This window comes from Elaeis guineensis, chromosome 4, assembly GCF_000442705.2.
Source record: "Elaeis guineensis isolate ETL-2024a chromosome 4, EG11, whole genome shotgun sequence".
NCBI lineage: Eukaryota > Viridiplantae > Streptophyta > Magnoliopsida > Arecales > Arecaceae > Elaeis > Elaeis guineensis.
Genome location: NC_025996.2, coordinates 7,148,159 through 7,175,945, shown reverse-complemented (window position 1 = coordinate 7,175,945; position 27,787 = coordinate 7,148,159). Strand labels below are relative to the sequence as shown.

General features: G+C 43.5%; 2 protein-coding genes across 5 annotated transcripts; one reads left to right on the top strand and one right to left on the bottom strand.

The window, feature by feature from the left end:
- Positions 1 to 1,102: 1,102 nt before the first annotated feature.
- Positions 1,103 to 13,790, bottom strand: LOC105044122 (transcription initiation factor IIB). 4 transcript variants are annotated; one of them, XM_029264244.2, is made up of 7 exons: positions 12,687 to 13,783; positions 11,879 to 11,903; positions 7,909 to 8,038; positions 7,698 to 7,828; positions 7,428 to 7,516; positions 1,906 to 1,995; positions 1,103 to 1,835 (listed from the first exon to the last, which is right to left on the bottom strand). In XM_029264244.2, exons 1-7 carry the CDS (start codon positions 13,037 to 13,039, stop codon positions 1,691 to 1,693), a joined length of 963 nt encoding a protein of 320 aa, XP_029120077.1. In that variant the 5' UTR covers positions 13,040 to 13,783; the 3' UTR covers positions 1,103 to 1,690. The 4 variants fall into 4 exon arrangements, with proteins under 4 accessions (XP_029120077.1, XP_010920217.1, XP_073111535.1 ...); XM_010921915.4 differs by having other exon boundaries at positions 1,919 to 1,995; positions 12,687 to 13,775; XM_073255434.1 differs by lacking the exon at positions 7,428 to 7,516 and having other exon boundaries at positions 12,687 to 13,790.
- A 6,783-nt stretch (positions 13,791 to 20,573) lies between these two features.
- Positions 20,574 to 22,621, top strand: LOC105044123 (geraniol 8-hydroxylase). The gene is made up of 2 exons (XM_010921916.4): positions 20,574 to 21,777; positions 21,855 to 22,621. The coding sequence occupies exons 1-2, from the start codon at positions 20,884 to 20,886 to the stop codon at positions 22,461 to 22,463; spliced, it is 1,503 nt and encodes a 500-aa protein (XP_010920218.3). The 5' UTR covers positions 20,574 to 20,883; the 3' UTR covers positions 22,464 to 22,621.
- The last annotated feature ends 5,166 nt before the right edge of the window (positions 22,622 to 27,787 follow it).

Genomic DNA, 27,787 nt, shown 5'->3' with positions numbered 1-27,787 from the left:
CTGACCGGATAGTATCATCGATGTGTTCATATTGGGGTTTCGATCCAGACTTTCCTAAAACTTCTAAGGTAGAGTATTGGGAGTGAGGCGACCAAAGTGATTGCAATTTAAGTGGCTTACATTGCTTAGCATATCTGGTTGGTGAAGAACGGAATGGTGTTTGAGTCCAGATGGTGTCCGACAAGAATTACTTTGGAGAAAACCTTCATCTCGACGATGGAATTGACTGAAAATGACCTCGAAGCCTCTAGAAATTTGAGACTCCTATTCTACTCGTATAGCGATCCAACGAGTTTTCATTTCCTGAGAGCTCTCACTCCTGATTAATGTTAAGGTTAATTTCGATGATAGTGTTAGAGACATGCGGGGTGATACTGGTTTTATAATCCGAGGATTAGGTTCGAACCTTGTTGCGGTCAGAAAGAGCAGATTGGTAGTGTTAGAACTCCTTGTAGCATGGGCTAAAATCATTTATATACACCAGACCTTGCATGCCGACCGTCTCTTTATCAAGAAGAACTTAGCCACTATAATGATCTGACTATAGAACTACAAATCCTCTCCTGCAAGATAATAGAACTACAAATCCTCTCCTGCAAGATATTGCGACTTGGCTGCAGAGTTGCATCGACCTCACTATTCATCATATTTCGAAAAAACCAATGCGGCGGCTAACTAGATGACTGCTTATGTTGCTGATCATAGCAGAGATATTCTTTAAACTTATCTAGAATCGGTCCCTCAATTTTTTAGGAATGTTTTTTTTTTCTCTCTTTTTTGGATACATTCACATGAAAATTGTATGAATACATCATTTTTAGTTAAAAAAAATGGAAAACTTTCCCATTCAAATTGATGCTCCGCAATGGGGTCTGTCACCATACTCGGATGACCACAAGAATTACCTTAACCATAGTAGAACGAAAACCAGAAACTATTATTGAAGAAGGCTGGGTGTTAATTGCCTGCCAATAAAAGGCTGGCACGAACACGTAACGCCAATTTTGTATTAACCAAAGATCCCTGAGAATAATCGCAACAACATACCAGAACATGATATCCGATCTCATATTTTAAGTAGAAAATTATTCAAGAATTAAACGCTCAGATACAGAGAGTTGTCGAACACTTGCATAATTACCATGATTCACTCGTATAATTACAATGATTCAAGCTCAATTGCATGGTAAAAGCTATTAAATCACAGGTTATAAATTTATCATTACCCTAGCCTAGTATCAGAGGCTTCGCAGACTGACTGGCAATCAAATTTTTATACACAGCCACATGGTTCGGTTGCTTTAGAAAGCTGTTCATACGTTGAGCAGGGAAAAAAGTGAAAAGTAAAACAAAAGAAAAACTATTCCTTCAAGTTCGTTCCAGAAATCCATTCACAGGTCCATCTTCAAGAACGTGAGCATTCTCCTTGTATAAATACAAAAGGTACCGCTTCCCAGCACCACTCTATTCCCCGCTGAGAGCGGCAGTCTCCCATAGCAGTCAGGGATCAGTATGGAACACGGGCTCAGCGGGTGAAAGGCGAGCTCCATCTACCATCCCAACGATCACCATGTAGCAAGGACTGGCACAGGAAATAGAGTGGTGCAGTGAAGCACTTTTAATGGCATGCATCAGTTACACCATGCTACCTGCCAGTCATGAATTTTTCAAGTAGCCCTACTACAACTGGTTAATTATGAACTATGGGCTGCAGAGATTCTTGAGATCTTCCTCCTTGGCAAATGAGGCTGGAATGATCCTCGAAGCATAGGGATAAAGATCTTTGTATGAATTCCTTATAGTGCCTTCTGCCACTCCTGTAGCCAATGAGATATCTGTAACATATCATTGTTAGCACCCTCAATGATGACAACACAACACACTGATATAACAGATGATAATGACATGGTTTCTAAACCTCTTAGAGGTTTCTTCGCCTCTGAAAGCTGAGTTATCATGTATATGACAGCTGCTGCAATTGATATAGGACTCCTCCTGCAAAAGCAATGGTTGTTGCAAATCCTGATTAATTATTAGAAATGCAAGGAACATATTCATAGTTTAAATTCCTTCAGTTGTAGCAAAATAACAGTATACGAGACAAACAATCTCTAAGGTAGCGTTTGGTTGCTGGGAATAAAGAGGAATAAGCTCAAAGTGGAATAAGGGCTTATTCCACCTTATTCCCCCAAACACACTATGAAATGGCAGGGGGGCCGTGGGTTTTACAATTCCGGTCAAAGGTGCATTAATTGCACCTTATTCCCCTGCACCTGGTTTAAGCGATTCCATGTTTCACCATGGAATATCTTATTCTAGAAAAATGATGAGAAATAATTTCACCTTATTCTAGTTTAGGAAATAATAATGTATAATTCCGGTGGGCCTCACAAATTTCCAACCAAACACAAAATTCGAATAGAGATGGTGAATAGGTATTCTGGGGAATTGGTATTCCTATTCCAGGAATACCAAAATGGCTGCTAAACACTACGTAAAAGTTTTAAGGGGTTCTGGTTTAAGATGGCATGGCAAGCTCCGTATGCTTTTCTTCATAGCCCAACGCTTAACTTTGATATGATGAGCTTCTTGGTGAAAATGTATAAATTTGGATAAACTATCAGTAAACGCAATGTCTTGGACCATAACTGAACTACTTGATGTCAAAGATGATTATATTGGCAGTGTAAAATCCACCAATGCCATTGTCCGACACACATCAGCTTTGAGATAAAATGTTGACCAAACAAAACTAAAGAATATGGAAGAGATGAAACCAGATGCAACATCAAGTTATTAGACAAGTCAACAGTTCAGGGATTTGGATTATGATAGCTGCAGACTTGCAGCTGTCAGCAATGTTACCTACTGCAAAATCAGGTGGAGGTTGTCATCCACATACTACAATCTGTAGTATTATCCCAATCTCAGCAATAACGACATGAATAAGATCACTACAAAATTTCTCAAAATAGTGTGAATCACACTATTAACCAATGCCTAGTAAAAATGAGGTGACTCATCCACATCAAAGTCCCTGTGAGTTGTAGTGTCTGGATATCATTGTATAAATTTTGCATTGTGAATTATTAGGTCTGAATTGGTTGATACAGATTTCATATAACAACAATTCCTCTACCTCTTTCTTTTTCGGCAGAAGTATCCATTCAAAAGTATCAAGGGTAGAAAAGGTCTAAAGAGATAACATGGAACCTTTAAATTATCATGACAAGACTAAATGAAAGAAGTGGATCCAACAAAAGAAAAGGGCAAGTACAATAATGAAAAAGGAAAATAAACAAACACAAATAGCGATGAAAGTCCCAGTTGAGTCATTTTCACGCTAGTAAAAAACCACTTACTTAGCCCCAAGACCAGCATCACAACTACTTTCTTCATACTCCCTTGATGCACTTTGTTTCCCAAAACAGATATTTTCATTCCTCGAGTTCCAAATCTCAGAGCATATAGCATGTCAAACTTTCTTTTTTAGCATCTTTAAAGTCTTAACACCAACCCATCTGACACCCAAGACTACATCTCCAACTCACGGCCCTAGATTATTAAGCGGAAAAAAAACTAGCACCAGGAAATCCACAAGAAGTTGCATAGGAGGCTAAGCATCATATTCGTTTAGGCAAAACGTTCAGATCCACTCAAAATTAGCTTCTTTTGCCTTACCAAAAAAAAAATTAGCTTCTTTCTAGCAAACTTCTCCCGAAGGATCATTCCTTGAAAAGTATATACAAAACCTTGGATCTTGACTGCTTCTAAAAGATTCTATATCAAGTTCTCTAAACATAGGATGACACTCTAAAAGCCCAGAATCTACAGTAGGATATTACAGTCAACACCCCAGCAGTCAGTCATCTTCAAATATTGAGGCTCTTTGTTTCTCTTCACCATAACCAATGCCAGAAAGGAACTGACAATTATGGCATCAAATGTTTCCTCATGTCAAACATGTCTCTTTGAAACAATTGGGCTCTGCATATCCTTGCTCCAATCTCCTCCAAAGAAAGAATCTAGACTCTGAGCTATCATGAAAAGTAAGATAAAAGTTTAAGACAAGACACTCGCTGCACCAAAAGATTCTTCTAATAATGCACTTTAGCTACGCTTTGACACCACCTATCCTAATTGGATCAATGGCACTTGATCCTGCCAACTGTGCCAAGTTAGCATGACCAAAAAGCAGTGCACTTGACTTTGACTACAAGGCACCAACACCAAGACAAATGCCAACATTATCTAGTATCTAACTTGAGTAGGGAAATTGAAAGCCATATCAATGGTCTAGCCAACTTAAAATAGTGTAATAGCAGGCTGTAGCACGGTGTTCTTTTACAATTTACAAAAGCTCGAGTTCAACCAGTGCAAAACTGGACACAACAAAGACAGAGATGTAGACAAGGTGGATATGATGTACCTATAGTTCCATACACCTGCATAGTCTAATCCAAAGGATTTTCTTTCAGAAAGGTCCATAGATTTTGCAAAATGACATCATTGAGCATAAATGAAAGCAAATGCCAGGAAGATGTTTTCAATAAGGTTCATTCTAGTAAGTAGTAACTATTCTCAATGCATTGATTAATAGGAGTACAGTTTGCGACTTTGATGTTTACAAAGTTAGACTTCATTTTAAGACCTTTCATATTTGTATACATCCAGTTAAAAAGAACGGATTCTTTTCAGTTTCACAATCTATGTTCTAGACATATGAATCAAATATTTAGGTTGATGATGTTATGACAATCAAAAGATGAATAAATGTAACACATGGTGCAGCATAAGCACCAGTGGAGGCAGAGCTACTTTTAATGAGTTTGAAGGCTCTGAAATCCTAGACAACTGCAGCTTCATGAAGTTATATCGACCCAAGCACCTAGAAAGTTAGCAGTGTACCCAACCAAGCAACATATATAACAGTTTAAGATGCTTCATGCAGAAAAAAAATTATTTCTGGTAAAACATTAAGTAAATTTACAAATGAGAATTCCTTTCAGTAAAATGAACAAAAGAAGGGGCCTGTTTAATTGCCTGTAAGTTTTGATTGATCATAAACTACGATATCTGTAAAACAGATTTCATCAAAAACAGAAAGAGGCCAACTTTTAGAGATTGAACAGGGTCTATGGTTGGTCTGTGACCCCTGGATGCTGAAGGCATCTTCTGGGTGATCCCATAGTTCCTACAGGGTGGAGAAAAATAGAAAGGGGCCAACCTATTTAGAAAACTAGCATTTCAGGTTTCATGACAAATCAATTTCTTCGCAATTCAGGGTGATCTCATGAAAGGCAACTAAAAGTTGGCGATCTTATAAACCTCACTCATATTAGGAATTCAATAAAACCATTTTGATAAAACTGCCAACCAAGCAGCCTTTTTGAGTCCAATTGCCGCATTACGTACTGACTCGTTAAATTGGTATAGCGCATTTATTGCCATGCCAATTATTTGATGAGTATTTAGTTGGCAGATCGTAATAGTCACCAAAGTATATCAATGTTCATGTATCTTGACTGTTTCAATAAATATTGTAATTGATTATGGTAGCAATATATGAATTTACCATCTAGATTCAAATTTTTTAATATAAGAAAACATTCAAGGTACTAAAAAAAAATTATTCACATAAAGCACGAAATTTTGTCATTGGATAGCATGCTTCTAGGCAGGCTTAAGGCCTTATATGTCAAACCAAAGCCCTTCAGTTGCACAACTGTAGAAGCAGACAGTAGAAAGCTTGCTAGGTGTCAAAACAATTGGATAGACAAGAGGTTTAAAAAGCATCCTCAAACTTATGATGAGGGCAGTTCAGAAGAGGGAAAAGGACTTCAAGGATGATGCTTGCCACATAGAAGAGAAATTATGAGATTAGTTAGACCAATCAGGAAAATTGTGTGATACATCAGGAACGGACTTTTTTAAAAATATTTTTTTAATATTTAATTCCAAAAATACCCCCAATGCGAACATATTTCCCAATATACCGTTTGGCGTGTGCCATGTGTGAAATCATGGGTTGAATCCACGATTTCACGGCCAACTTGATTAACGATGTGGTATCAAAAAATCATGGCCTCAAACCACGTTTTCTTGAAATCGTGACTTGAAGACACGATTTTAAGAAATCGTGGCTTCAGATCACGATTTCAAACCCACCCCCACCCATGAAAAAAAAAAAAAGAGAGCTTGAAGCCACAATTTCTACAAAAAAAAAAAAAAGGAGAGCTTGAGGCCACGATTGCATAGAAATCTTGGCCTCAAGCAATGTTTTCTTGAAATCGCGGCTTCAGACCACGATTTCAAATCCCCCACCCCCTCCCAAAAAAAAGGAGAAGGGATGACGATTTCAAATCCCCCACCCAAAAAAAAAAAGAGAGAAGGGACGACAGTGCCATGCTAAAGACTTTCCTTTGGACCAAAGATCTTAATTAAAAAATAATATTTTTTTTGTTTCTTCTTCTCCTCCTGCGGCTTTCTCCACACCCAACCCCCTCCCCTCGGCAGCTCCTCCACTGGGCTGCCTCTCCTCTCCGCCTCCCCCAAGCGCCATTCTCCTCCTGCGGCTTCTCCGCCACAGCCGGCTCTCCTCCGCACCCCCACGACCCCCCATTCTCATGCGGTCCTCCCGCCTCGTGCCCATGGGTCCTCCGCCCTTCGTTCACAAAAAAAAAAAAAACTCTGCCCAGCCGCTGCTCCTCTGCGCTCCCACGGCCCCCCGTCCGCACGTGGTGCCCCCCACCCCCGTGCGCACCCTCGGGTCCTCCGCCCGCGCCTCCCACCTGCTGTGTCGCCCGCAAGTCCTCTACCCTCTGTTCGCAAAAAAAAAAAACTCCGTCCGCACCCCCCACCCACCGCAGTGCTGCCACCAAAGGCTCCTACGCCCGGCCGCTACTCCTCCACGCCCCCACGGCCCCCCATCCACACGCAGTCCCCCCCTAGTGCGCACCGCCAGGTCCTCCGCCTGCACATCCCACCTGCCACGGCGCCCGAAGGTCCTCCACCCTCCGTTCGCAAAAAGAAAAATAGAAAAAAAAACTCCGCCCACGCCACCCACCCGCCACAACGCCTGCGTGTCCTCCGCCCTTCGTTCGCAGGAAAAAAAAGGAAAGGGATGAAGAAATCGTGGGATCCAAGACTTTTGATTCCTTTGAAATCGTCGGTTCAACCCAGAATTTCAACGATGCCACGTCACATGCCACGGTGGCCATGAAATCGGAGGTTGAACCCCCGATTTCGATGTAGACGGTAGTTTGGGAAATAAGTTCCGATCCACCATATTTTTGGAATATTTTATTAAAAAAATATTATTTTTAAAAAAAATCCCATCAGGAACATCGCCTAGACCACAAAAAGGGAATCATAAAGCGAAAGGCAACTGTCAAAAATTTCTACAAATCAACTTTCCATATATGCACCTTATATCAAGCTCTTCTGACTTCTGGACTGCTTCTTGAGCAGCCTTGACTGCCTGATTTGACATGCCAAGATGTGAACAAAAACGCCGCTGCAAAATTGGAGGATAACAAAGCTGAGAAACTATAGTAAAATGGCTACTACAAATTTCAAAAATGGGGTATATGACATCTTAACTACAAAAAAGGCTATGTATAAAACAAAAGGCAAAACATGAGTCGTACATAAAAAAATCTAGCCAATGGAAGATATGGTATAACACTGAAACTGACCAGGAAATCTCCTGCATGGATAGTGCCCATTTCCATTGATTGACCCATCTCAACTTCAAGCTGCTTTACAATGTACTCTTTTGCCCGGCCAATTTCCTTTTTTGTAGCTCCATTGGCAACAGAACAGATTTCTATTTGAAAATACAAGACTTGAGGAAGTTTACACACCATAATACATTCAAATGAGACTAGTGTAAGATTCCAGCCATACCCTTTACAGTTCGAGGTCTGTCTTCTTGACGACAAGCAATATATAGACAAGCAGCCAAAATTGCATCTTGATTTCGTCCTCTAATGGACTTCAGGTCTTCCACTTTCTTATATATCTCATTAGCTCTATCCTTTATAGAACAAGTCATTACAATCATTTATTTGATGATAAAGTCCAACAACATGAACCCCCTAAGGGCACCTTAGTCAAAGCATTCACGCACGATTGACCATTATCTATCCTCCAGCCAAGTACAAATACAGCACAAACCAGTCTTCAAATGATTGCAGCAACAACAACTAGTAAAGTTACAGTTTGGCATAACAAAAACACAAATATACTCTGACACTACTTCCATTGAGTAGCAGATTATGTACACGATAGATCTTTAATGATAATAATTTCTAGGATGGAAATAAAACTTATAAATTTCAGAAAAGACAGGGACCACTCTTATCCAGGTCACTTATACTGCACATAATATTAGCATAGATTCAGCAAGGGATAGGCATTCATCTAAATGAACCTATGTACATTAACAAGACCTGTCACATGGATATATTAGAATTTATACTTCTTGGAAGAATCAGAGGTCTGCCTAGATAGTTTGATCTTTTGCTTAACCTTATATTTTGGTGATGATAAATTTGCCATCAATTAGAATTACAAAAGCTTGAACGCTAAGAATCTCAATTAGCAAATTGAAGGTAAAACTAAAAGAATTAAGTAGAAGATGTAATTATAGCAAGAAATAACATGAACAAAGTTCATAGTTACTCATGCTTGTAACTTGCCTTCCACATGAGTTTTTTAGTTACATAGATCACACAACATCGTGGCTACAATGGACATTCTGGCAAACTAGGATATAAAGATTTCTGATATTATGGTCGATATTGTAGGAACCATGATTTGAAAACATTTGGGTTTTGGTTTTTCCTTGGTTTATGGAGTTTTGGTTTCAGCATTTTTTAGTGATTTTGGAAGTTTTGCTCCAAGTTTCAGAGTTTCAGCCTAAAAGATTGGATAAAAATTCTAAGAGAAATTGAAGAAAAGTAGAAAAACAAAACCCAAGAAAAAGTTACCAGATAACATGTCAGAAAGTTTTCTGCTAATACAGATTCTTTATTTGTTTAGTTTTGATAATCATAGGCTGACATTAGTATAGCATATGAGTATAACTGCATAAGTATACCGTTAATTTTTGTTGCAGACATATTATATATAATGTACAAATTTCTTTCTTAGATCTTGGATGTTTGAAAATTTATTATAACTATCGATTGTAAAACCTTTTAGTGCCAAGTGCATTCAAATCTTTTTCATTTTCTAATAGGACACACAAATATGTTGAGCTTCTAATATTTTTCAAGTTATGTGGCTATTTAATCATTTGCATGTAATTTGAGAATGTATCTTTTTTATATATTAAGAGATACATCTTTGAAATGTCTCATATTTAGATGTTCAAATTAGTCTTTGTAATTAGCTATAACGAGGGCCTTTTTCGTACACCTTGGTCAATCAAGGTTATATTCATTATCTATCTTGCTTTGTAACTCAAGCAAAGAAAGAAAATTGTGGAAAATTAATATTATATAGCTAATGTGCTAAAATAAAGAAATAACCTAAATATAATTGTAAATACAAAAATAATACTTAAATGAAGCATCTACAGCTAGTTTCAGTCAGGCGAAAGTCACTAAAACTAGGCTAAAACCAACCAAAACTGCCGAAATTGAGAAACGTTTGGTTTAGTCTCAGAAAAAGTTAATACCACTAGGAACCAAAATATTGAAATCTCAGCTAATAAACCAGTGATTAACTTCCATTTAAAGTATTGGTTTTAAAAATTTAATATTCAAAAGTAATTTAAAATTCTAAAAATGGAGTAGGAAATTTGAGCCAATATTTTGATATCATATTAGCCAGTATATGGAAATATATTGATTCATGAGACAAATAAAATTGCTGTCAAGATATAGGTTGATTCATATTCGTGAGCCCCGAATACCAATATAAATCAATATATTGGATGAGATGAGAACCTTTTTCCAAGTAACTATGAATTTGCCTAGGCGCTGACATCCTTGAAGAAGATTTGCTAACTGAAAATGAAGATACAACTTCCAATATGCTTTCAATACTTACTGATGAACTTCCTATTTATTACTTATTCAAATTACAATTTAATGATACTTCTTCTTTGTCAAATTATTTTATCCTTTACTTTTAAATGCTAAAACAAAGAGAAAAGAAGCAACAAATCTGAGATCTGATCTGATTCCTAAGCAATTTATGGTACAATCCTGATCTTAACAACATTGGCGACTACCACTTATCCTTGGCAACAATTTATCCTTTAGAATTGTCTCTGATGTTAATAAAGAAACACTAAACACTCAAAGCAAGATTGAAGCACATCCTTCCTAGTAGAGTAGGATGTCTCTATCATCATCCTGATATCACCAACCCACGGACAATTTAGATCATCATTAACAGAAGAATGGAACTTTCATGATATAATATGAACAGTGTTACAGGTGTCAAGCACCATAAAGACACATGCTGTCAGATTACATACAGATATATCAGTTTTATCAACTACAGGGTATCTGCTTATCATAGCCTGTGGTCCTATTTCTGATTTAATTTCTGAAAGATAACCACCATGCCTGAGGAGATCCTATTATGGCCAGTTTGTTGTCAAAAATGATTATAATCAATTAACACAGTACTAATTAAACATTTCTTGTCCTTAGCATTTCTTCTAAGACTAAGCTAGATCCTCCATAATGAGGACAGATTCCCTTAATATTAAGTCCAAAGGTAAGGAAGGGTGGTTCTGCATCCAAACACTCTTAGCATAGCAGCACTAACTTGAGACATGAAAAGGTGTTTAAAAAGTGTTAAAAAATCTTATGATTCTTTCCATCCATTAATACTCAATTGTCAAACCCACCACATTAACCCCTCCTTCATACACAGAAACAACAAAGAGAAGGAAAAAGCAATGACGGCCAATGGAAACCCATTGAACATCCAAGAATAGTCAGACATTTATTAATACTGTTTCGATTAGGCTGTTTTGTTTATGAGTTAAAAGTTAGAATGCAATGCATCTCCATGCAACAAATCCTGCCTTCTTCCTTCTTCATCAAAACTGCTTCCAAAGTCTACAAAAATCTTGAAGAGCTATCCCTAATAACATGAGCCTGGACTGCATAATCCTTAGGTGGAATTTAGATCTCATCAACTTGTATTGAAGGACTCATTTAAGGCCATTGTTTTTGCCTACTGTTGCTTTGGTAAAGAGTTTAGCATGGACATACAAAGGGCAATTATCAAGTCAGAAGCTGGCTGCAAAACATTGACGAACTTAAATGGACTAATGCTGTGACTTGTGAACCTAACCCTTGCCGATAGGATAAGGCTTGTATGTTCCATCTTAAGCTTCCATGGTTCAGATGTTTTATGTAATTTTCATATAAATTTTAATTGTCAGTAAAGAATCCAGCAGTTAGTACTCACTACCAATGAACGGATGGAAACAAGTAGTCTCTACATAAAACTTCCGATTTGCAAAAAAGAAAAGAGTAAATAAATCAGCAAAAATCTTAGGATATAGGAGAAAATCCAAAAGACATTCCCATTAATATCATTAGAAAATATCAGAAAATCAAAATGGAAGAAATATTTCTTACAAAAAAAAAAGAAAGACATCTAATAAGCTATGGGAAATCAGTATTTGATACTAAAGAAGACAGAAGGACCAAGCAACAAGAGTATGTTAAGAAAATAACAATGTGATTTATACAGCCTAATAGCAATAAAGAAATAAAATCAACCTTACAACCATGTTCTTTCCTTTCAAAAAAAAGAAAAAAAAATCATCTCAAAGAAATAATTATTGTTTTCTTATAAAAACTTTAGAATAACGACCATATCCATATGCAGGTTAGTTTTGTACCTTGATAGTGGCTACAAGTCCCAACCTGAAAGAAAAGGTCACTAGATCAGTTCCAGCTTTAACAATGAACTTGAAATATAAAATAAAATGTAATAAGGCAATTTGAATTTATCTTTTCAGAAACCAAAGAAGTATATCATGCCCTTACAGATAACAATATGTAATTAATATTATCAACATAAGGCATGTTAGTATTGTTTATCCGGTTTCTATAAAACAAACCTAGTGCTCATGACCCAATTTATAACGATGGGCAAAGAAGACATTTGAGGAACAAATATTTTCTTCAAAACATTCAAACATTTCCTACTTCTGTTCAAATTTTTTCAACACCTACAGTCATTTATGTGTCTCATTTACATATTGATCCACCCTCTAGAAGAAAACAGCCAATTGTTTCAAGTTTTATACAAAATACACACAAAGTACTTCATTTCATTAGACCCAAAAAAAACTGCCATTGATTTTGCCAATATTCCCGTCGTCCACCATAGGTCATGTATTTCAGTTAATAATTAAAAGAGTCATTGTATTAAATTAAGATTATGCAAGTGATTAATCCTATCTACAGTTCAGAAATTAGCCATTATTTGTTGATTTACAATATTACAGAGATCTGTAATTCTTCGATCCATTTCTTCATTCCCAAACACACATATCATGTACAATAGAGTTTCACAAACCCATGTAATCGTTCTCATTGTCGAAGTCGATACCTAACCCAACAGCATCCAAGAAGTGACCATAAAAAGAAAAGAGGAAGAAGAAAGTAGATGGAGATGAGGGGGAGCTGGATCTAGAAAAAGACCTGTCGGCCATGTTGGCAATGGTGCGGAAAGCAAGAATGAGGGAGCGGTCGGGGTTGGATCCGCGGTTCTGCCAGCGGCCGAGGGAGGACGAGAGGAAGTCACCCTGGGCGCCGTTGGGCTTGGAGATGACTGTAGAGAGGCCGCCGTCGGTGAGAAGCGGGTTGGAGGGACCGCCGACACGGACGGGGTCGTTGTCGGCGGACTCGTTGGCGAAGGTCCGCCATTCAGAGGTCTCGTCGATGGCGTGGGCCTCCAGCACCAGGCCGCACTCCGAGCACACCGTGTCCCCCGCCGAGTGGTCGAACACCACCTCGGTGCTCCGCTTGCAGTCCGGGCAGAATGCGTCCGCCATTTTTTCTCTCTCCCCTTTCTCTCTTTTTCTTTCGCTTCTTCCTTTTACTCCTTTGATCCGCGCGATTACCACCACCTCGGAAGCTGCCTTCACCGATCCGGCTCAAGTTCTCCTGCAATCTTTCTCTCTTTCTTTCTTCCGTGCAGCCGATGAGGGACATTAACCGGCAGGCAGGGATAAGGGACGGAAATGCGGTTCTCGGAAGCTTTTTGGGATAATATTAGGAGTGTGCGGATGTTGGATTCGATCAATTTGGACTTTGGAGATGTGTCTGAATCCGAACAAATTTAAATCGATTTTCTGAACCGAAAGTCTACCTACAAAATTTCTTGAATTTAATCCAACAAATTTGGTTTGATTCGGTAATTCGATTCTGTTTTTTTCCTTTTTTTGGGGTGGGGGTAAGAAGATAAAACACTAGATTAAGAGGAACATAAAATGTTTACATAAAAATAAGACAGAAGACCAAAATCGGGACCCCATTGATGTATTGGAGGCCCATATACAAGAAATATCTACAGCAGAGAAGGAAACCAGCAAGCAAAGTACAGCGATCCACCTCACGAATAGTAATGCAATGGCAGATGGAGGTGATGTAACGGCAGATATAGATCTGATTCTGATTCAAATATTTCATTATGGAAGAAGGAACTTCGCCTAAGATCTCACGTCATAACTAAGTTGGGCCAAATTTTCAGATTTAACTGGTAGCTTCAATATATTGTATGATCATGTCACTCGTGCTGAATATCAAGTGTAGGTGAGGAATGATCTTTCCCTGATACAAGAATTTATAACCAAAGTTTGTTGAGGCATATCAAATAAAATGCGAAAACACCAAGATGCAATTGATAAATAATCGAGTCTGATAATGTCCGTATACCAGGTCATAAAGAAACTTTATCTGCTAAATAAACCAAGGCCAGTTATGTAAAGACAAGCGTCACATTATCTCCCGAGGTGAAGTTAGGACATGCATCTTAGAACACAATACAGCAGTAAAATAAATAATAAATAAGACAGCAGAAAATTATCATTCAGAAAATGAATCTCTCAACACAAGGCCGTAGGCCCTAACCTATCGGATCAATTTTCTGATTCCTTTCACCATCATTTCATATTAAAGGCTACATACTCGCTCAATGCTATTGCTATCCTTTTCGATCCTTTGTCTAAAACTACTATTCAAGTTACTTCAGGTTTTCACCTCCGAGCATGACCATGGTGGAAATGCCAAGAAGGATATTACATTAACTGCATTGAGAGAGATGGTCTTTAATATTTAACTGTCTTTTGTAATGAAGGGCGCATTTTCTCCAAGTACAGGGCAAATATTTTTAATCAATTTGAAGATTATCCCCTCAAGTTTCTGCGTTGTTGTACCCAAGAAAGAGTCCGGCATGGAGGGTCATCGTCTTTAGAGAACCTGAATCATTTGCTAGAAGCCTCATGCCAATTATTTGAATCATCCTTTTCATTTCTTCCTACCAGCGGCTACAAGGTCCAAGCCACTTGAGGTCTCACCTAACTAAGAAACCTATCAAAATAAAAAGAAAATAGAAATTTGGAACGTAACCATAATACTTGGTATCTTCATGCAATAATAATCACAATAAGATAGTATTTAGTGCATTATATAGAAAATATTGCTATGATAATGTGGTTGCAGAGGAAATATGATTATCTGATAAAATTACATAAAATCCTATATTATAGTGTTTGGTATGTACAGCAATATTGTTGTAAAATTACAGTGAATCCTACATTGCAGTATTTGATATACAATTTAAATTACATGAAATATAAGCTAATTTTTTCAAAGTACCCTCATCCTTTCTTATTGATTGTCTATTTTCTAGAGAGACAACTTAATTTTGAGACCAATTATTTTTCATGACATTATCCATTATATATTTTTTTCTTTTTTTATCGACTGGGACTATCCATAATTTATTTTGATTTATTTTAATAAAAATATTTTGTTCTTGAAATTATCTTATTGCAAGATTGGAGAATTGTAAGATTACATATAATTATATAGCCACCTCCTAATAGACAATCAGATTACATATTTTTGAGATAATATTGCATTATATGTAATGCAGCATTATCTATGAAAATAATAAAACAAACAATATAATTTGATTATTTATTATAAAATTATATGTAATCCATTACATGCTACTAAATACCTCCTAACAGCGACGTGGAAACATGAAAGAGAAGACAGACAGAGGCATACCGACCAGCAAATATGTCGTTTTTTTTTTTTAGAAATTTAGACGAGCATCGGCCAAAATCCTCGATCAAACAAATCTCAAAGAAAGCCGATCATTAAACTCCAACAATTTCGTCAATACACGAATCTTTTAGAAATTACTAGTGTTGTGGGCAGGCCGTGGGGGACCTCCCTTAATAGTCCCACATCGGGCAACTCTGGTGTGTGCATGTGCTTAAGAGGGATACGAGCACACCTTCTCTCACGAGGCGCCTTTTGCCCATAGGGCCAAGGACAAAACCGTGAGGCCGTCTGCGTGACGCTGGGGGACAACCCCCGGTGGGGACCACTGGGCACGCTCCCGGTCCGGACCCAGCCAAAGCGGGCAATACTTTGTGGGGCGGAGCGTGCGACTCCGACGACCTGCTTGACACATGCGCACAACAGTGGCGCGCCAGGTAGGGGTAACCCGCCCCCTGTCGCTCAACACCTGCACCCTCCAGAGTGGGGGCATCTGTTGTGGGCAGGCCGTGGGGGGACCTCCCTTAATAGTCCCACATCGGGCAACTCTGGTGTGTGCATGTGCTTAAGAGGGATACGAGCACACCTTCCTTCACGAGGCGCCTTTTGCCCATAGGACCAAGGACAAAACCGTGAGGCCGTCTGCGTGACGCTGGGGGACAACCCCCGGTGGGGACCACTGGGCACGCTCCCGGTCCGGACCCAGCCAAAGCGGGCAATACTTCGTGGACGGAGCGTGCGACTCCGACGACCTGCTTGACACGTGCGCACAACAACTAGCAAAGGGATTAGCCCTTACCTTCAGAAATTCAGACAAGCATTGACCAAAGTCATCGATCAAACAAATTTGAAGAAAACCGATTATTAAACTCCAAAATTTCATCAATACATGAATTTTCTTTTGGAAATTACTAGCAAAGGGACGAGCCCTTAACTGGGAAGACACGGCCTTACTCGGAATTTTCCTTTTGCCTCCAACCTGGAGACAAAAAGAAAAAGAAAAGGCATTAGAAGCAAGAAATCCATCAGAAAAATACTCTGATTAAACCGTGAAGCAATGCTAGAAAGAAAGCATCAAAAAGAAAACGGACGGACCAGAAATGACTAATGAGAGAGCACAATGGCTGAAAGACTTACAACGGCCGCGGCGGTACCATCGGAGCGGATCTCGATGCCAAGAATCACAACATCCTCCTGAGCCAAGCTCCGCTCCGGTCCGAGGATTTCCGAGGGGACCACGCAACAAGCTGCGGGAATAGCAGGGAGGTGCTTGAAAGAAGGCTTCAAAGGGAGGGAGGGAGAAAGAGGTGAAGGGTTGCTGAGGCCCCATGAAGCGGCGAGCGAAAGCCGTAGTTCCAGAACCTGGAGGAGAGGATTTCAAGTAGGAGAAATTCTTTGTGCACCGTGGACGGTGCAGAACAGCGCGCCTGTGATGATACGCTCACATGCAAAGCCGGAAGAAAAAAAAAAAAATTTCCAACGCCGTCTCTCGGCTCCATGAGCCAACCATCATAGACGGTAGGTACGTTTTGCACTGCCCGCGATGCATTAAGAATTTCTCTATCAAATAGTGAAGGCATGGCCCGACCTAAGTCCACCGGAGCTGAGATTAAATGGGTCGTATCAGGCATGTTATGATTAGCATTAGGCCTCAGTCCGATACGATCTGAGACCCGGTGGGTGACGAGTCATATCTGGCACAGTTCGTTTCTGATCCAGCATGATCCGTTTCAGTTCATTACAAAAGTGAGGTGCGGGCACAGCGATCGGAGAAGGACGAAGGGGGTCGAGGAGAGTGCAGCTTTGATGCAAATGAACATCGGAGTCCAAGGAGAGGGGACGGATGGTGGTGGTCATGTAGAGTTAGAGGTGAACGATGGTGGGATGGGACCGCGGTAGATGCCTCGTGAAGAGAGAGAGAGGAGGGTGGAGGGGGTTTCAAGAGGGAGAGGGGCGGCTTTGATGCGGACAGACATCGGGCCCCAAGAAAAGGAGAGGGAGGGTGATGGTCACGTGGAGCTAGAGGTGGACTGTGGGTGTGGTACGGACGGCGGCGAGTGCGGCGTGGACGACCGTCCCCTCCCGAACCCTCTCTGCCTTTTCCGATCGTTGCGCTTGCACCCCACGTTCGCACCCACAATCCAAATGGGCCGTGCCATGGCACGGCCCGTTTCAAGGGGGCTGGACTAGCACGCAAGCCGTGCTGTGTTTGGTCCACGAGTCATCCCGATCTAGGTCCTAATGGGCCATGTCGGATCTGGATCGTGGGTCAGAAAATTCGAGTCCAATTCGGCCCCCTTTTTATGGGCCATGTCAGATACGGTACGGCATGACATGACACTGTAGCTAATGAGCCGTGCCTAACACGGCCCATCTTGTGTTGGATCGGGCCGTATCATAGGCATCCAGTCCATTGCCCATCTCTGTTTTCAAGAGAGTCGAGCGAGAATTCGGAGAAGCGAGACGCTCTCATAGAATGAGCCATCCTCCAGATAAACCTGCCTAGGAGGGGTTCGGGTTGTATCTTTCACACGGAAGAATGATTCCTGTTATTTTCCTACATCAATCGTTGGATTGCACAATATATGCTTTGAAATTTGTGCAAAAATTTATTGGACGTAGTTCAGGAAAAAAAGACACAATCCGAACCCGTCTAGGAGACGGGCCTCACTATATTGAATCAGAGTGCGGCATGGTTAGTGGTGGGCATATCGCGGCCCGTATCGGTGAATGGCCGATACTGAGACGAACCGATACATTAATGCTAAAATCCGCATCAGCCTTGTTTTCTGAAATTTTTCTTTGTTGGATTTAAATATTTTAAAATGCTTGTTACAAGCCTATCAGCCTCGACTTCCACTCCCTCATCGGGCGGATTGATTTGATCAAACCCTCCACCAACGGGTAGGTACCATTTCAGATTTTTTTTTAATGTTCTTTTGTGTTATTATTCTTTTTAATTAAAAAAATATTTTGTAGTATAATCTCCATCATTCTTTGAAAATGTCCCAATTAATTACCATAAACCGCTACCATTAATCATGCACTAAAATGTGAGTCAGCCTTGCTCTGCTTTTGGCCCGATCAGTTTACAGTAATTCAAACATTTTTTTTTTGGGTTAAATTGCAGGAGCAAAACTGAGATTGATAAGTAGGAAAAAAAAATTGAAGCCACATTGCCTATTGTCATGATGCATGATTGTGTAGTCAAGTTGGTTGAGAAGTGAATGATGGCTGCAGAAAATATGAGGATATTAAGAAGCTAAGCATATGAACGGAGCCATTAAGTTCATCGGCTGTTTAGACCCATGCTTTGTTTCTATCCTCTCCTTCAACATATTACACGAAAAATAATAATACAATCAAAATGGATTAGATGAATCAAAAAACATTCGAAATCAATAATGATTGTTAAGAATTTGACTAGAAGAATTGTCAAATATCTTACTTAGAAAATATACTTAAAGCATACATGACTGTTGATCCCTTTTTCAAACAGAAGAGACCAACCAAGGTACTGGCTGGACAAATACACGAGCAAGCCACCAATTCAGATCAGAAAGGATACGTAAATAGTGGATCGTATTATTCCGAACCTCTAAGGACTTCCATTGCTAGGATTTTATCCATTCAGAGAAGGGTTGTAGCTAAGAAGCTGCATTACATGGGATGTATAAAAAAATTACCTTAATTGAGAATAAAAAGGATAAAAAATCATGAATTTTGGTGTTCAGATGAGAAGTCCTCCACGGATACTTACAAGTGGTTTTTATTAACTATTGAGCTAGGTATTATTATTTATATTTGATATTTGCCATTGCTAGTTTTAGCGTAGGCCATTATTACTATGCATGGTAATTATTTTTTTTTTCTATCATCCCTATATTTTGGATGGTGCAGTTACTCTTCTCACATTCCGAATATTGGAAGCCACTAGATAGCCGCTCTTCTTGAATTTTGCTTGCTGCGGCCTGTCTCCGGTAGATGATTGGTCTAGAGCCGAGTCACTACATATAATCACTGTGCGGCAGAAAATCGGAGAAGAAAGTTTATCCATCGAAGAGGAGGTACAAAAGAGATGGTCGAGGATAAGAACAAGGACTTATAATGTGCATTGATGATGACCCGAAGCAGCCGAAATTTAATTGAGCATCGGGCCGTCGAGGGTGTGAGATCTGCAAAGAAAGTTTCATCGAAGGTTGCTCCGATAAGGATCCTCCGATGCTCAAGTTAGAGATGTTACTCAACAGAAAGAGGAGCAGAGTCTCAGCATTGGAGCATGCATTGCATATCTGGAGGATCCTTTCTTTCCTCTATCTATAGAGAGATCAAGGTCAGGAAGAGAGAAAGAAGATCCATTTCGAGTTTTTTTGACCGTACTAAATAGTACAGACCGTCCTATTGATTTTGACGATGGGCGTGCCTTTCGTTCGGTGCGCAGGTGGCTGCAGCTACGTGCCTTATTGCACATGAAGTGTAATTAATGACTTTGTGGGCATAATTAATGACTTGGTAATTTTTTATCACGATGCGTAGCTGGCAGCGCAGGATCTGACTGCTTCTGGGTGACGGGATTTGATATGACCCAATGAGATAGCGTGACAGATACGCTTGATGTTTAGCTGCCCGACCGACGTTCGTACTTTTGGACTCGGTAATAGGCCGAATGAGTCCATTGAACGGTGCTATCCAGTCGTCAATTAAATCGTTAGGACACCAGATAGGTAGTCGGTTATATGTCGAATATCATCAATTGGCTCGTAGGTTATGCGTAGACTGTGTATCGAATTAGATCAATCAAGAACCGACTCAGCTGAGTCTGTTGCTTTTGGTCGGCCACATATCGTCGATCCTAGTTGGTCGAAAGCTGATTGGGATGAGGTCCTTTGATCGAAGTCGGGTTGAACCATAATAGCTTGGTTTGACAAAGTATAGTTAGTCGGTCGAGAGACGAGAAAGAAGACTCGTCGGATAAGTGATGAGGATTTACCTCAACACCTCTCATCAAATATTACATATTATTTTTATTATATCTTATATCAAATATATAAGTCCATGCATATGAAAATCTATTATATGGTTATCAAAGCAACGAGATCAGCCTGACGTCACTGCTTGCATATAAGACTGTCCGTTGGAGCCCGGACAGTGACTAAAGATGCTTCATGATATGCATGATTTTTTCGTCCAATTAGATGCATGAGATTTTTTAAAAATGAACTCATAATACTCATTTATGGGAGATAAATTTTAAACATTTGTCTCCATGTACAGGAGGAGCAGTGCCACGGGACTCCCGCGCACAAACTTCTCTCAAACTGCAATTGGGAGTTCGTCGGTCGAAGAAGAAAATCTCCGGTTTCTCCACCAAGCGGCGTATCCCTTTCGCGAACGCACACGAAACATTGTCCGCGGAAGAAACGTATACAACGTCCACGGGCCCTACCGGACGCTTTACATGCATTTGTTTCTTTTCCTGGTTCGTTGAACGGGAGACGCAGCGTCCGTCGAACCCTTTCCATCACTTAAAATTGTGTTACTGCGGACAGTCCCATCTAATATTGGTTATTTCGAAACCAAGTGAATCGAGGAGGAGCTGCCGTAGATGGAGTTCTGCGGTATGCTGCTGCTATGGATTTCGGTGACCTTCCCCTTCCTCTGCCTCCTCGCACTAGTAGCAGGACACAGATCCCACTCCCAAACCCTGCTCCCACCCGGACCCAGGCCGCTCCCCGTTGTGGGGAGCCTATTCCAGATCGGCAACAAGCCCCATCAATCCTTGGCCCGGCTCGCAAAGACCTATGGTCCTCTTATGACCCTCCGCCTTGGCCAAGTAACCACCATAGTCGTGTCCTCCCCCGAGGTTGCTAGAGAAGTGCTTCAGATGAAGGATGCGGTCTTCTCCGGCCGCTCGATTCCAGATGCCGTCCGTGCCCTTGGCCATGCCGATGTCTCCGTCGCATGGCAGCCACCAGCCAAGCAGTGGCGGAGCCTCCGCAGGATCTGCAACACAGAGCTTTTCAATTCCCAAACACTGGACGCCCACCAGTCCCTCCGGCGCCAAAAAGTACAAGAATTGCTATCTTATATATCCGACCGTTCCCTGAAGGGTTTGCCCGTGGATATCGGGCGAGTGGTGTTCACAACTTCGCTCAATCTGCTGTCTCGCACTATTTTCTCTGTTGACCTCGTCGATCTACACTCGGAGTCCTCCCAAGAATTCAAGCAAGTGGTGCTGGAGATAATGAAGGAAGCCGGGGGCTCTAACCTCTCGGATTTCTTCCCACGGCTCGCCCCAATAGACCTGCAAGGCAGGCGGCGCCGCTTGACGGCTCTTTTCGAGAAACTGCAAGATATCCTTGACGAACAAATCAACCGACGACTGCAGAGCAAAGAAGAACAACAAGCAAGCAAGGACTTCCTGGAGGTACTCCTCCATCGCCAAGTGCAGCAAGATAACTTCAAGATGGACCGACAAGTCATGAAATCTTTGTTCATGGTAACCACGTTTAAGTTGATTCTTTATTTGTGTCAAACTTTTACTTCTTTCAATATGAAGAGCTTTTCTTGTGCTAGGACCTATTTGCTGCCGGTACCGACACTAGCTCGAGCACGGTGGAATGGGCGATGGCGGAGGTGCTGAGAAACCCAAGGTGCATGGCGAAGGCCCGCGACGAGGTTGAGAGAGTGATTGGCAGGGAGAAGGAGGTGGAAGAGTCGGACATTGGCCGGCTCCCCTACCTCCAAGCCGTGGTCAAGGAGACCTTTCGACTACACCCGCCGGTGCCATTCCTACTGCCCCGGAAGGCAGAATCAACGGTGGAGTTGGATGGGTACACCGTGCCGGAGGGCACGCGTGTCCTGGTGAACGTGTGGGCCTTTGGCCGGGACGGGGAGGCGTGGCCGGAACCAAATGAGTTCAGACCCGAGAGGTTCTTGGAGAGGGAGGTGGACTTCCGGGGCCGAGACATGGAGCTGATTCCGTTCGGCGCAGGGTGTCGGATTTGCCCAGGATTGCCGCTGGCTTTCCGGATGGTGCATTTGATGCTGGCTTCGTTGCTCCAAAAATTTGAGTGGAAACTGCCCGATGGGATGGGGCCGAGGGACGTGGACATGACGGAGAGCTTTGGGGTCACCTTGGCCAAGGCTGTCCCTCTCCGGGCCATTGCAGTTTCCATCGGCTGAACCAGGGCAATCTAAGAATTGAACCAGTTCAGAGTATGGTCATTACCTAAAGAGACTTCTTCTGAGGTCGACTAAACCCACCAAAAGTGTGCTGTAGGAACAATGTTCACCAAAACATGCATTATAATAGTTTTAAACTACTATCCGTTTTTATTGTACCTTTTGCTCCAAACTTATTTATTCCTTGATCTTGTTATTAATTATTCGAATTGTTCTCAAGTAAAACAACCAAGTGAGAATTAATCATTAATTTAAGAATTTTTTCCCATTATTCTCAAATTAATGGATGACAAGGAACATAAATAAGAGCAGAATTACACATGCCGCAGAGGTGCCAAACCTGATATTTTAGGGTTAACTTATTTGGTTAAATAATGGCCATTAGATTGCTACTTTTCTATTATAAAAAAACCTTTATATAGTACTAATAAAATGCTGCTGTATTTTTTGAGTAGGACAGCAAAAGGCCTAGCTGAGATTGAGGTAAACGCGAGATCCAAATGCTGGTCATTGACATCCAAAATAATAGCTCTATCAGTTATAATAGTTGGCACCCTCAATACTACTAACAAAATTTATTTGATCTCTTTATTATTTATAGATAATTTTTTATATATTAATACAGAAAGTAAAACCATTATATAAGAAAATTTCCAAGTAAGGAACGTTAATTTGCTGTTATTACATGTTTTTCATTACTTAAGCTAAGAGTAGTTGTAATAACACATTATTTCAAGAAAAACCCTAGCAACAATTGGACTAGACTGAAAAATGGCTATTAGTTCTAGCGCAACGATTAGGGGGCAGTTATCAACGCTTGGGCTTTTACACAAGAGCACAAAAGTTAGGCCCAGTCTGGTTCCATATGAAAGATGTAAAACAAGCAAGTTCCAACAGTCAAATCGCCTCAAAATGGCCCAAACCTTCGGTGCCATTTGTTAAGATATTTTAGTCATATTAGTTAGGATAAGAAAATAATTCTATATGGACTCACAATTTAAGTTCGTATGCAATTTGGAGCAAAGCCTGAATGAATTTCTTATGCACAGAAACCTAGAAGGAGAATGATCCAGCATCAAAAAGGAAATAATAAGCACAAAAAGCTAATTGATATCACATAATCAATCTGTTGGGGGATACCCGCCGACCGATTGCCGGAGGGCCCGACCGACCGGAGGGCCCGACCGACTGCCGGAGGGCCCGACCGCCCGACCGGCTGATGGCCTGACCGCCTCTGTTGGACGACTCCGACTGGCCGACAGACCGACCGATCGTCGGTCGGGGCAACCGACTGACGGATGCCATCGGCGGCTAACCACCGGCCGTCCAACGGCCCATCGCCGACTGGGGGTATGTCGGGCGTATCCATCCCGACCGACTGAACCCCGAGGTTATATGGCCGACTTACATGAAGCTCGCCGACCGATGGAGGGGCCCGACACCACTCGGCTGGCTACCGACTTTAGGTCGGTCGGCTCCTCCAACCACCGTACAGCCGCCAGACGTCGTCAGCTCTGACACGGACATGCGGCGCAGTTACCTAGGGGCATTGTCCCGTCGAGAGCCGGGTCAACCCTGGTGATTAGACGGCCACACGGCGACACGACGTTTTCACGGTGGCTCTGACAGCCTACAGTGAGTTGACAGTTCCTCACTTGTCCGCACCATTAATGACGGCGCCATACCTAGCTCCACTATATATACCGGGGAAGGCAACAGTGCAAGGGGTGGATCCGCTCTGTCTCTCCCAAAAACGCAGGCTCGCTCCTCCCTCTCTCTCTCTCTCTCGAGCTCTCCGTCTATATTTCACTGTTGCCCAGTCACCTCTCTGACTTGACCGTCGGAGGGTCCCCGCCGGAGCCGCCTCCGGTCAGTGCGGACTTCCTTTTGCAGGTGCACGCTGCCCGACGATCGGGCGACGAGGCGATTGGCCGCAACAGATTGGCGCGCCAGGTAGGGGACAGCATGACAAAAACAAGAGCTCAACGATCGAGAGTCACTGGGTCGGCCAGGCGCTCTTCCCGCCGGGAAGAGGCCTCCCCGCCACCACCGGCGGCGGAGCCTAGCTCTCCGCGCCCTGCAGTGACCACGGAGGCCCATATTGCGGCCATCGTACGGCAGATGACCGTACTGACCGACGCAGTCAAAAGCCTCCAGCAGCAGCCGGCTGCCCGACCTATGCCTTCCAGGAGCAGCCGCCGCCGACCGCGCCGATCCCTGTCGCCTCCGTGCGAGCGCTCCCAGCGGCGCTCCCACAGAGAGGAGGAGGGACGACCACGGCGCGACGACCGACGGTCCCAGCGGCCCTCCCCTTCCCCGTTGGAACGGGCAAGGAAGGAGAAGCGGCCGCTCACACCGTCGGCCTCTCTGTCAGAATCTTCCGGAGGCTCCACCCCTGGGGTCTCCCAGCATCGACGAGCGGACGACTACGAGCGACGGTTCGAGGAAATCGACCGCCGACTCGCCCAACTGCAGACGGACGGTCAGAAATCTTCGAACGACGTCGACTTCCAGACCGCCCAACCTCTCTCCCGACTGCTCCTCGACGAACCGACTCCCAGTCGGTTCAAGATGCCGCACATGGAGCCATACGACGGCTCCACCGACCCGGTCGACCACCTCGAGAGCTATAAAGCTCTCATGACGATTCAAGGGGCAACCGACGCTCTTTTTTGCATCGGCTTCCCCGCCACACTCCGCAAGGCTGCCAGGGCCTGGTACTCCGATCTCCGATCGGGAAGTAGCCATTCCTTCGGGCAGCTCGAGCACTCGTTCGTGGCCCATTTCAGCACCAGCCGAAAGCCGCCGCGAACGTCGGACAGCCTTTTCTCTCTCAAGCAGAGAGAAAACGAGACGCTCCGACACTTCGTGGCACGATTCAACGCGGCCACGCTCGAGGTCCGGGACCTCAACGAAGACATGGCTGTCTCAGCCATGAAGCGGGGCCTGAGAGCGTCCCGATTCACTTATTCTCTGGACAAGACCCTCCCCCGAACATATGCCGAGCTACTGGAGCGCGCATACAAGTACATGCGCGCGGACGAAGGGGCGTCCGACCGACGCTTGGCCGAGCCCAGAGGCCCGAAGGAGAAGCGGAGAAAAGATCGGGAGCCCGCCGAACCAAGCCGGCCCCCGACCGATAGTCGGCTTTCTCCACCCCGACGGATCCAAAAGCCACCTCAGCAGCAGACTCCGAGGCCGGTGTGTCCCAGGTATGACTCCTACACTCCTCTCTCCGCTCCCCGTGCGCAGATCCTGATGGAGATTGAGGGAGAAGAATACCTACGACGGCCTCCGCCTTTGAGGGCAAAGGGCCTCGACCATCGGAAGTACTGCCGGTTCCATCGGAGCCACGGCCACGACACCGAGCGGTGCATCCAGTTGAAGGATGAGATCGAAAATCTCATCCGTCGGGGGTATCTCGACAAATTCCGGAAGGGTCCGCCGACCCAACCGATTGCCGATCGACGCCCCCAGCCGACTGAAGAGGCGCCGACTAACCAGCCGACGGCCGGAGTCATCAACATGATCTCCAAGCGGCTGGGACCGGGGACGTCTACAGGAGGGGAGCCGACGAAAAAGCCGCGCCCGGACGACGTAATCACCTTCACAGAAGACGACGTTCGGGACATCCAGACTCCCCATGACGACGCTGTTGTCGTGTCGGCGACAATAGCCAATTATGATGTAAAATGAATTTTTGTTGATAATGGAAGTTCGACAAATGTTTTGTTTTACTCGACCTTCTCCCGAATGCGACTGTCAACTGACCGACTCAAGAGGGTCTCCATGCCATTGATCGGCTTTGCCGGAGATGCCGTCACGACAGAAGGAGAAATCACTCTGCCCGTGACGGTCGGTACCGAACCATGGCAAAGCACGGTCTTCCTCACTTTCGCGGTCGCCCAAGTTCCTTCGGCCTACAACGCCATACTCGGACGACCCGGATTGAACGCCCTCAAGACGATCGTCTCGACGTACCATCTCCTTATTCGATTTCCGACCAAGAACAGAGTCGGGGAGATGCGCGGAGATCAGCAGCTCGCTCGCCGATGCTTCCAAATCTCCGCCCAAAGCGACGGGACGAAGGATCCTCTGACAATCGACAAACTGGACCAAAGGGAGGAGGAAGAACGGGGTTCGCCCGCCGAGCGGCTCGAGGCAACCCCGATTGGAGAAAATCCCGACAGAAAAGTTTGGGTCGGGTCTCAATTGCCCGACACCGAACGTCACCGACTGGCGGAGCTGCTGACGGCCAATGCCGACATATTCGCTTGGTCGGCAGCAGATATGTCGGGCATCCCTCCAGAAACAATAACTCATCGACTCAACATCGACCCGACGATGAAGCCGGTGAGACAGAGGAAAAGGTCCTTCGCCCCAGAGAGGCAGAGGGCCATCGACGAAGAAGTGGACAAGCTACTCGAAGCAGGCTTCATCCGAGAATCCACATATCCCGATTGGCTCGCCAACGTTGTCATGGTCAAGAAAGCCAACGGGAAGTGGAGGATCTGTATCGACTATACCGACCTCAACAGAGCCTGCCCAAAAGACAGCTTTCCACTTTCGAAGATCGACCAACTGGTGGATGCGACGTCCGGATTTCGACTGCTCAGCTTCATGGACGCCTTCACCGGGTACAACCAGATCCGGATGGCGCCTGAAGACGAGGAGCACACCGCATTCGTAACTCCCAAGGGCCTCTACTGTTATCGGGTGATGCCCTTTGGATTGAAGAACGCCGGCGCCACCTACCAGCGACTCGTCAATAAGGTCTTTAAAGACCAGATCGGACGTAACATGGAAGTGTACGTGGACGACATGCTGGTAAAGAGCACGCAGATCCCGGACCATGTTCAGGATCTCGAGGAGACCTTCTGCACCCTTCGACGACACCGAATGAAGCTCAACCCGACCAAATGTGCTTTCGGGGTGACCTCAGGGAAGTTCCTCGGATTCCTCGTTTCTTAGAGAGGGATCGAGGCCAACCCTGAGAAGATAAAGGCGATCCTCGACATGCGTCATCCGAACACCAAGAAGGAGGTCCAACAGCTGAACGGAAGAATCGTCGCTCTTAGCCGATTCATTTCCCGGTCGGCTGAAAGGTGCCTCCCGTTCTTCAAGACTTTGCGTCAAGCGAACGGCTTTTCTTGGTCGGATGAGTGCGAACAGGCCTTCGAAGACCTGAAAAGGTACTTGACTTCCCCGCCGCTGCTCGTAAAGCCGCAAGTCGGGGAGACCTTGTATCTCTACTTGGCCACATCTTCCGAGGCGATCAGTTCGGTACTTGTTCGGGAAAACGAGTGCCGAACTCATCAGCCCAT

Excerpts from the sequence above, each read along its gene's own strand:
- LOC105044122 (XM_029264244.2), bottom strand. The coding sequence starts at position 13,039 with ATGGCGGACGCATTCTGCCCGGACTGCAAGCGGAGCACCGAGGTGGTG. Across the intron at positions 7,517-7,697 it reads TCCATGCAGGAGATTTCCTG|CGGCGTTTTTGTTCACATCT; the intron begins GTCAGTTTCAGT and ends CCAATTTTGCAG. Across the intron at positions 1,836-1,905 it reads CTAAGAGGTTTAGAAACCAT|ATATCTCATTGGCTACAGGA; the intron begins GTCATTATCATC and ends GATATGTTACAG.
- LOC105044123 (XM_010921916.4), top strand. The coding sequence starts at position 20,884 with ATGGAGTTCTGCGGTATGCTGCTGCTATGGATTTCGGTGACCTTCCCC. Across the intron at positions 21,778-21,854 it reads TCATGAAATCTTTGTTCATG|GACCTATTTGCTGCCGGTAC; the intron begins GTAACCACGTTT and ends TTCTTGTGCTAG.